Genomic DNA, 10462 nt, shown 5'->3' with positions numbered 1-10462 from the left:
TGTTGCTGAAACATGTTGTGAAGTGACAGGTGAAATTGAGTGCACTACAAGACAGCCACTGTATACATATCATGGATGAAAATCAGTACAACAGGACGCTAAAATATAACATTATGAATGGCAAAACATATTTTACATAATTTATTTGCTAGTTGATGAGTATGTGCAGTCCACCTTAGATTCTTATCCAACCAAACTCCCAAAAANACTGGTATCTCTTTAATATACTGTGGCAACTGATGTAACATATGAAGTCCAATATTATTGAAATTCTTTTTGTATAGACTCATATTACATGGCACTATGAACAGGTCATCTTTTCTCCTTGTATTGTGCAAGTGTATGCCTGAATTGGTTATGAAAACATTCAAATTGGTTTTTATGTAAACTAGAATTTCTTGTAGTATATACAGACATGGTAAAGGTAATATATGTAACGATTTAAAAACACTAGCAGCTAAGAAGGGAACACACATCACAAGACGCGGTTTACACAGAAAATAAGAAAAACGACCCCGTAGTGAACGAACCACATGCAAGTTTTAATTAAGACAAATAAGATGAATTATCTTAACAAGTTTTAGCGAGTGTAAATTTATCATAGTTGACAAATACGGACTTTTTAAATACTTTTTAAATGGTGTTGTGAAAACATATGAGGGCAAGCAATGCAATAGATTGACGTAATTGGGACACCTGATGATGGCACTGTGTTGCTGAAACATGTTGTGAAGTGACAGGTGAAATTGAGTGCACTACAAGACAGCCACTGTATACATATCATGGATGAAAATCAGTACAACAGGACGCTAAAATATAACATTATGAATGGCAAAACATATTTTACATAATTTATTTGCTAGTTGATGAGTATGTGCAGTCCACCTTAGATTCTTATCCAACCAAACTCCCAAAAATTTTGTATGCTCTGTATAATTGATGACTGTATCATAGAGCTTTACTGATGGGCATTCAACTTGTACTTTTTGAGGTTGAAGAAAGGATATTGCTGTTGTTTTTTCTTTATTAATAATTAATTTATTCCTTTCAAACCACTATGTGAGTGCATTTATTGTTTTATTTATTTTCCTTTGGGCATCATTAGCACTATTGCCTGTTATAAGAATACTAGTATCGTCAGCAAAAATAAACGTTGATCTTCCATGTTCAATGCCGGCTTCTAGATCATTGATATATAGCAAAAACAACACTGGTCCGAGAACAGAACCTTGTGGGACTCCATGTCCTGTGTGTCTCTTTCGCGATAGATAGCTAGTGATTTCATTAGTTTCTTTACATCTGTATGTAATTTCCACTTTTTGTTCCCGGTTTTCTAGATATGATTGAAACCATTTTAGTGCAACCCCTCTTATTCCCATTCTTGTCATCTTCCTTAGCAATATATCATGATCAACTCAGTCAGATGCCTTTGACAGATCCAGAAATGTCCCTATACTTATTTGCCTCTCATCCAATGATTTGTAGACCTTTTCTATAAACTCTGCAGTTGCAGTATTTGTTGATTTCCCTTTACAGAAACCATGCCGTTTATTGTTAATTATGCTGTAATTATTCAAAAATGATAAAAGTCTTTTCTGTATGATTTTTTTCTATTATGTTTCAAGAAACAGAAATTAGTGAAACTGGTCTATAATTCCAAACTTCTGTATCACATCCTTTCTTATACAAAGGTTTCACTTTTGCAATTTTTAGTTGATCAGGAAAATGCCCAGTTGAGAGTGACAGAGTTATTATATGTGTCAAAGCAGTTGTTATTTTAGGATAACATTTCTTAATAATATACTGTGACATGTTGCGCAATGGAAAAACCCTCCCCCCCAGCAGTGACGTGGCGGGTGAGTCAGCGCTCCNNNCCCCCCCCCCCTCTGCATGGTGACTTATCACGCAACGCAGCTGTGACACGGGTAACAGCCAACAGCAGTACCGATTGCGTAACAGGCAAGCACTGTGACTATATAAGTGAACCACACTGCCTATGAGTTGAGTTGAAATATAGCAGCAGTCGCGGTAAGAAGACTCGAAAGCATGGTTACAAGATTTTATGTGACAGTGTGCGATAACTAAGAAGTCAGCGAGTGGAAGACTTATTGTGTGCTTTCAAGACTTTGTGTGTGCTGTAGTACAGTTATATTTGGAGTGTGTAATTCAGAGAGACTTGTATAGCTCATCTATTCCCGTTGATTTTTTATTACTCAATCCTTTAATTATGCCTGCCACTTTTTTGATATATTTTCAGCTACTGGTCATATGTATATGTTGTCCCTCCATCTGCAACTCAAGTAAACACCATATTGTCATGATAACATGGAATATAATGCCATGAAAAAAAAATAAATGATGTATATAAGAAAGCCTACACCCAGGTATTTTCCTGGGGCGTAAAGGGCGGCCGGCTCATAAGGCTGAAAACCTTACCGCCATCTGTGAACTGATTGTCTATAAGATGTGGGAGCCTCAATGTTTCACAACCCTATGGGCCTTCATGGCCTATTACAGGTATAGCTTTACCTTTACCTCCGTATTTCTCCCTAATTTACATTTGAAAAAATCGGTTAATTTTTAAACCAATCTCCCTTGGATCTGGAACTCACTGAAGCCCCAGAATTGCATGCCTAATTGATCATGAATGTTTGGAACTATGAGGGGGGACCCAAAAATAACCGGAAACGACCTGTTGCGCGCGCATGCTTTGTAGTTACGAGTTGTGCTGCTAGGTGGTGTTAGCTAGGGGTCTCCCGCGACTGTTAGTGAGCTGGAATCAGTCTGAGTTAAGTGGTTTGTCTGTGGTGCTCTGTTGTGCGCGTTCCTGTTTCAACCCTTTGGCGNAGGCTTGCCGAAGCATCCCAACAGTCTCGGCTGCAGTTTTCCCTAACAGAAAGCAAAATTTCACGCACACTCTTTGTTCCTTCTGGTCGGCCATCTCACTAATCGCCAAAGGGTTGAAACAGGAACACACACAACAGAGCACCACAGACAAACCACTTAACTCAGACTGACGCCAGCTCACTAACAGTCGCGGGAGACCCCCAGCTAACACCACCTAGCAGCACAACTCGTAACTACAAAGCGTGCGCGCGCAACAGGTCGTTTCCGGTTATTTTTGGGTCCCCCTTCGTATTTTACAACCATAGAAATGTCATATGTAACACACATGTACCTTGGCTTTACATGATGGTAATTTGTGACTTATGAATATGAATGTTTCAGTGAGACTGCAGATGATACGGCCATTGACCATTTTGATCTGGCTAGTCTATATCTACCTATTCTGGAAAGTCGGTGATCCATTCCCCATATTGAGCCCCAAGCAGGGGATCTTGTCCATTGAGCAAGGCATCAGCCGCATAGGAGTCATTGGTGTCACTGTTATGGCTCTTCTTTCAGGCTTTGGTGCTGTTAATTACCCCTACACATCCATGGCTTATTTCATGAGGTGATTATATCATGTAGAATAAGTTGTGTTTGCTAAACCTTCTTCTTTGGTTATACAAATTTTTATATACTCTGCACAAAATGCATAAGATGGTCATGTCTGTCTGTCTGTCTCTGAGTTTTTTTCTCTTAAACTGCTGAATATAGCTTAAATAATTTGATACCAGCAGGGAAGAGGCTTTATTGAAGTTTGTGTGAATTGAATTCTAGTCCATGTCAGCACATTGTAACTCCTACTTTATATGATATTTAGATTGATTTTTTTCAGATTAATTGAAAGGATGTACTTCAAGAAATTAATGCTTGACATGAAATATATATTTTATGTGGAACATCTTTGTTGCGGTGCATGCTTTACAGAGCACAAGAAATCAATAATTTTTCCCTATATGTAGTGTCGATTGGTTTCTTTAACAGACAAATTTGTGATTGTTCATTGTAATAGCTCTGCTGTTGTTTAGCTCTGTCAGAAATAAATAAATGAATGTGAAGTTTAAAGGGAGATGCAAAATTAGGAAAATTACCATGTTTTAAGTTGTGTCCTTCCAAATTTGAACATCACTCTGCACTCTTATGGTTAGTAAGCTTGGCACTGACAAGAGAAGAAAAGCACGTCCATCACTGGATGTACCATATGTAGTTAGGTAAGTGCTCTTTAATTCTGTTTTGCACTATAAATATTAAAACCAGTGGTGTAGCATGACTATGAATTTTGGGTACTCAGATTTAGAACAAAATCACTATATCTACACACACAATGATATGTCAAATTTTGTCCGCATACACACAAATAATTCTTCATCTTTTATGATTTTTGGATTATGCATGCTTCACGGCTTTCTTCTTCTGAAGAAGAAGTAGTTTGATATATGCTCTATATCAAGTGTTCCATGATGCTAAGCCACTGGTTAAGACAAGATGGAGCACTTACCATCATAAGGAGCTAAAGGTGTGTAAAAAAATGTAAAACTGTCCCTGTAACAAACCATGGAGATCCATAGGGTTGTGAGAGGTAGTTCCCACATTTTTTAGACAGTTGGCTCACAGATGGAGGTAAGGTTGTCAGCCTTATGTGCTGGCTGCCCTTTATCCCCCCAGGAAAATTCCTGGTACTCATTTCTGTTACAGGCTGAGCTGACCCCAGGACCACAGTGCACCTGGAAGGATTAGGTAAATTGAAAAAATCCAGTGACCCCATTGGGAATTGAACCCATGACCTTCCAGCTTGTAGCATAGTGCCTCAACCAACTATACTACCAAATGCCCCCAAAAGTAGAAAGTACATCATAAAATTTTGGTCCCTACTGCAAGCTTCTCTCCAGACAGTCTTTTCTACCTTTACCTACTATTGTACAGGGTGGTGCAAGAAATGATCCAGTATTCGATCTATTAATAAAATCCTTATTTCAATCATAATACTTAAAACTAACATACAAAAAGAAAAACCATTACACAGAGATTTATTCTGTGTGAATCAAATGTTCATTATGACCACCATTACGTCTGGCAATTTTTTCAACACAAACTGTGATGTTGTTGATTACCCAACGGCACATATCTTGTTGCATGCTCTCAATTCCATATTGAACACTTGATTCACAGAGGGCAAATCTCCATGCAGTGGTCTTTCTTTTTGTATGTTAGTTTCTAGTATTGTCATTGAAATAAAGATTTTATTAATAGATCACATTCTGGATCATTTCGTGGGCCACCCCGTAAATGTTGAAAAAGCAGTCCAGACTGATGTTTGCAGTTTCTTTGCCATTTCCCAGCTGAATTTTGAAGTAGGAAAATATTTGAGTAGGAGAGTTAAATTGAATATTTGTTCCACAATAATACAGTTTCTGAATTTTGAAATGTTGTAAATTTAGGTAGAATATATTGCTTGTAGTAAGCTATAATAGTTTACTTGCGGACTAAAAAACACGGAGTTTTTTGTGAGAAAATTTTTTAATATGAATTTTATAAACTACATAAACTACCTTGTCTTTGTATTATTGCTATTATGATGAACATAATATGATTAGTCATTAGCTACTGTGTTAGTCCATGGTTACAGTTCAAACCCCAGAATGTATAAAAATATGTGCAGTGTATTTCACTTATGTATTTTTCATACCATGCTTCTATTTCCAGGCCTGTTATGCCATCTGATATTCAGGCAATCGAGAAGCGATTGATGCAGACTATGGACATGATCCTTGTGAAGAAGAAACGCATAGCTTTAGCCAAGAAAGGCTCAGTTGTAAATGGACCACAAAATACCCAGGGCAGTTCTGGGATTTGGGGAATGTTGAAGACAGTCACAACATCTGTCAGCAAAGGGACTGGGGAAAGTATCCTTTCTTCAAGATAAGGTGTTCACAGTTGAGAGAATATGATCTGGTTTTAGTCTTTCTTTGGTGTCATACATAAGACCCATAGTACCTCAGATGAATGTTAGTTCATCCCTTTCTTCCTCCTCATCCAATGGATTAGGCCCTCTGACCTTTTTTCTTTTGAAAATTAATCTGAAAACTGTGAATCTAACAGACATTTCATGGGGCTCCTTGAATGGGGGATCAGTCTGTCACAAGGTTGCTACCAACACAGGACAACACTGACACAGAAAGAATGCAGATCTGCATCCATGCCTTGAGTGGCATTCAGACCCATGATCGCAGTGTCTGAGGAGGCGAAGACATCTTGTGCCTCGTGCAACTGTCAAACCATGTGCAGTTAAATGGACTTATCAAGAACAATCAGACATAATTTTGATGGCTGCTGCATAACTACAGGAGCCGGTATAGCGACTGGCTATGGGCTGTACAACCAAAGGATCAGATTTCGAGTCCTGGTAGGGTCAAGAATTTTCTCCATGTCATCCAGACTGGCTCTGGGGTCCACCCAACCTACTATTCAATGAGTACAGGGAGCTTACTTTTACAGGGGGTAAAAGCAGGCGGGGTGTGAAGATGACCATTCACCTCCAACTAGTGCCAAAACCAAGAAAATATGGATCTATACATCCACTCCCCCATACACCTTCATGGCATTACCTTTTACTGCATAATTACAGAAAACTACAATTTACAGACAAAAGTAGGAATTAAAATTTAAGCACAAAATCTTTTGCAGACATCAGTCTGTAGAAGTTTTAGAACACTCATTTTCTATCTCTGTCCTTGACATAAAACAACTTGCTTTTTAGTCTGCATCAGAAAATGTTCAAGAATTGCAATTGTAGGATCTTTTATTTTCATCCTCATGGGTACTGGATCAGTATCTTATTTATTCCATGCAAGTTAAAAGCGTTTCCTTAATAAAGTTTCTTGAGATATTTGGCAGCTGAAGCAGGAGATTGCGGCACTGGAGGAATTGAGCCGGCAGCTGTTTCTGGAAGCACATGATATGCACATTATGCAGGAACGATTGCAGTGGGCCTCAACTTTTCAGGGGAAATACTTCAACTTTCTGGGCTACTTTTTCTCTCTCTACTGCATGTGGAAGATTTGCATAGTAAGTCCAGTACTTTAAACTATAGTGATTTTACATGTTAAAGTGCTGTGGCTTGAAACAAAAATCTTACCTTGTTCATAGTGACTAATTGGTTGAATTTGCTTCTAATCTTTTTAACACAGTTACAGTTCATTAAAACTAACCAAAAAAATCGGAGTTCTGAAATAAGGTTTTTTACATTAACATGCAACACCTCAGTTTGTCCACTTTATTTTATTTGAATTTGAAAAGCAATGTATTCATTCTGACGCTCAACAGGAATGCTATTTGGATAAGTTTGCTGAAGATTGAAATTATGCTGTACTGCCATATCCAGTTATTGACATAGGAGTTTTCACAGTAGTGAAAATTCATATTAGGGTTTTCTGGGCCACGATGCCATATAGTCTAATAGGATTACCCTGAAGATCGAGGCAGTATGTTCCTTAAAATTAAGTAAACATCTACCAGGCCACATAGTATCATACATAACCCAACAGATCACACTGTAAGATCCAGATTTTTTATATTTTGTTTGAACAGTAAGTTACTGTACCCAGTCCTGTACTGAGCCAGAACATTTCTTGCTGATCTCATTTCAAGTGACAGCAACTCTGAAGTCTTTTAAGAATGATGTCTCACAGAATGATAACATAAAAAACTCTGAAATCATATTAATACCTCCCCAGTGTGTCCATTTTCCTCCATAGCTTTTGTGCACCTTTTGCTTATAAATCTTCATTACTGCAGATTCTAATGGTCATCTTTCTTCTGTCTTAAGCAAGCTCTTTCTCATTTCAGTTTAGAGAATTCTATCTGCTGTAGTGAACATAGTGTGAATTTTGCCCAGGATGAACTTGGGCTTATGAAGTTTCATGCTATAATTATTAGGAAATTGAAAATTAAGAGCCTTAATTGCCGGTCACAGTAGCCGAGTGGTCTAAGGCATGTACTGTCTTTGCTCGCTTGGAAACTGGGATCATGGGTTCGAATCCCACTCAGGGCATGGATGTTAAGTTTGTGTGTGTGCATTTTCTGTGTTTGTGTACAGGTAGAGGCCTTGCGACAAGCTGATCACCTGCCCAAGGATTCCTACCGAATGTGTAAGATCTAGGAAAACCTAAGTGAACTGAGAAGTTCATGGAGGTAGGCCCAGGCCCACTGGGGCTGTAGTGCCAAGAAAAACAAAAAAAAAGAGCCCTAATCAGTATGTGTACAGAATTCATTTGGATCACTATAGTTTAAGTTTTCTTCTTTTTGCAGTCAACCATCAACATCGTTTTTGATCGTGTGGGAAAGAAAGATCCAGTTACACGAGGTATGGAAATAGCAGTTCACTGGGTTGGAATCAATATTGATGTAACATTTTGGTCTCAACACATATCCTTCTTTTTGGTGGGCTGCATTGTGGTCACCTCCATCCGAGGGCTTCTGCTTACTCTCACCAAGGTATATACAGAAGATGGCATTCTACATAGTCACCGTTGTGAAAACCTCAAATCCTACAAAGTATATACAATTCGGTTCAAAAGCTTTAATGAAGTGAATCAGACAAACTCCAAAGAGAAGTAAACATATGTAGGATTTGAGGTTCTTACAGCAGTAGTTATGAAGAGTACTATATTCTGGGATAGAACACCATGTAGTCTGTTGAAAGTAAACAGATGTTTTTGAGGAACACATCACCTTAATTTTCAGGGTTGAATTAGCCAAGTAAGATACCAGTGTAGGCTGCGTCAAGGTTGTGGGTTCATTTCCCGATGAGATCATTGGATTTTTTAAATTTACCTAATCCTTCCAGCCGCACTATGGCCCTGGGGTCGACTCAACCTCTAACAAAAATGAGTACCAGGAATATATCTTGAGGTTTAAGGGCAGCCAGCACATAAGGCTGACAACCTCACCACCATCTGTGACCCAACTGTCTAGAAGATGTAGGGACCTCGACTTCTCACAAACCCTACAGGCCTTCACAGCCTGTTACAGGGACAGCTTTACCTCCCCCCCCCAAGTGGTGTTATATTACCCCTTATCTGAGGATTTACTTTGTTCCTGGTTGTATCCCTATGAGATATGAGGACGTCAGAGTAGTGACTCTGAAGATGGCTGTCTGGGCCTACTCTTCTGAACTGAAAATAGAGGCAGCACATTTCTCTGAAACATCAGTAAATGTCTACCAGACTATGTGGCATCACATCCCAAAGGCAGTAACATGCATGTGTGTTAAATGTTTTATATTGTTAATACTTTGTGTCACTGTTTGTTACAGTTCTTCTATGCCATTTCGAGCAGTAAGTCATCAGACATCATTGTGCTTGTTTTGGCACAAATTATGGTGAGTAAAGTACTGACCGAGTTGACTGTTTTCCAACCAGCATTGTACAGGTATTGCAATGACTTCACGCTTTCCAGTCTTATTCCATACATCACCCCCCCCCATCCCCCGTGTTCTGAATATTCTGTTCCTGCTGATAAATGTGTAGTGTATCTCAGTGGTTGAGTTTTATATTTCAGGCTTTTGCTTTTGGTGGTGGCACTGAACTGTAACAGACTGTAAGAATCTCTGAAACATCAGCAGCACAACCCAGCTCTACTCATTGCCACCTTGCAAACGCAGAATCAGTCTCCCCATACCCCCTCCCTCAGAAAGAGTGAACATGCTATTTTTGTTGAGTGTGCAAGAATTAAACTGTACTAGTTACTATTAATAGTGCGTAATCTTATCTTATGGATCATATTTCCATCATTGCTAGCCCCTACCATCAGAGAGAAATTTCATGCAGCAATAAGATGAAGTATACTTGCATATGGAGGAATAAATCCCTGGCGTATTGACCTATTGATCTGTGAAATGTATTTATTCTTAACTTCATTCTGATACACTGACTTGTTAGAATGTTGATTTTGTCTATTCAAGATATGTACTTCAGTGATGTACGTATGTGGAAGTATATAATTATATTGTTGCAGGGAATGTACTTTGTGTCATCAGTCTTGCTGATGAGGATGAACATGCCAGCAGAGTACCGAACCATTATCACCCAAGTGTTGGGGGAACTCCAGTTTAATTTCTACCATCGCTGGTTTGATGTTATCTTTCTTGTGAGTGCCCTGTCATCAATTGGTTTCCTGTACTTGGCACACAAACAAGGACCGGGAGAGGCTGGATAGCCAGAACCGCAGCTGTCAGCTTGTATTTAAATCTTGTTCAGAGATAATAAGACAAGATACTGGGTCAGATCAAGAATTTCTGGAACTTCTGGTATAGGGAAGGTCAAAATTATGAATCCCTTCAAAGTAGTCACCCTCTGAAGAAAGCAGTCTTCTGGGATTTGGCACCATGTATATGTGGTGTTAACCGACGTTTCGGAGGAACATATCGCCTCCATCTTCAGGGTAGAAGAAAAAATATAAGAAATCTGCAAGCAAAGAGACCGTGAGAAACGGTAAAATGGAGGCGATACGTTCCTCCGAAACGTCGGTTAACACCACATATACATGGTGCCAAATCCCAGAAGACTGCTTTCTTCAG

General features: G+C 38.9%; 1 protein-coding gene across 1 annotated transcript in view; it reads left to right on the top strand.

Moving 5' to 3' along the window:
* The window catches only part of LOC111874030 (Golgi pH regulator), a gene marked incomplete at its 5' end in the record, with an annotated part of 16071 nt that extends 5759 nt beyond the window's left edge, over positions 1-10312 (top strand). Inside the window, 6 exon segments of the mRNA XM_033755302.1 lie at positions 3229-3454; positions 5590-5789; positions 6770-6951; positions 8194-8379; positions 9200-9265; positions 9901-10312. Coding sequence (XP_033611193.1) covers positions 3229-3454; positions 5590-5789; positions 6770-6951; positions 8194-8379; positions 9200-9265; positions 9901-10101 — 1061 coding nt within the window. The 3' untranslated portion in view covers positions 10102-10312.
* Positions 10313-10462: the final 150 nt, after the last annotated feature.

Source organism: Cryptotermes secundus, unplaced genomic scaffold (genome assembly GCF_002891405.2).
Source record: "Cryptotermes secundus unplaced genomic scaffold, Csec_1.0 scaffold1683, whole genome shotgun sequence".
Classification (NCBI taxonomy): domain Eukaryota; kingdom Metazoa; phylum Arthropoda; class Insecta; order Blattodea; family Kalotermitidae; genus Cryptotermes; species Cryptotermes secundus.
This window is presented reverse-complemented; position numbering and strand designations above follow the sequence as displayed.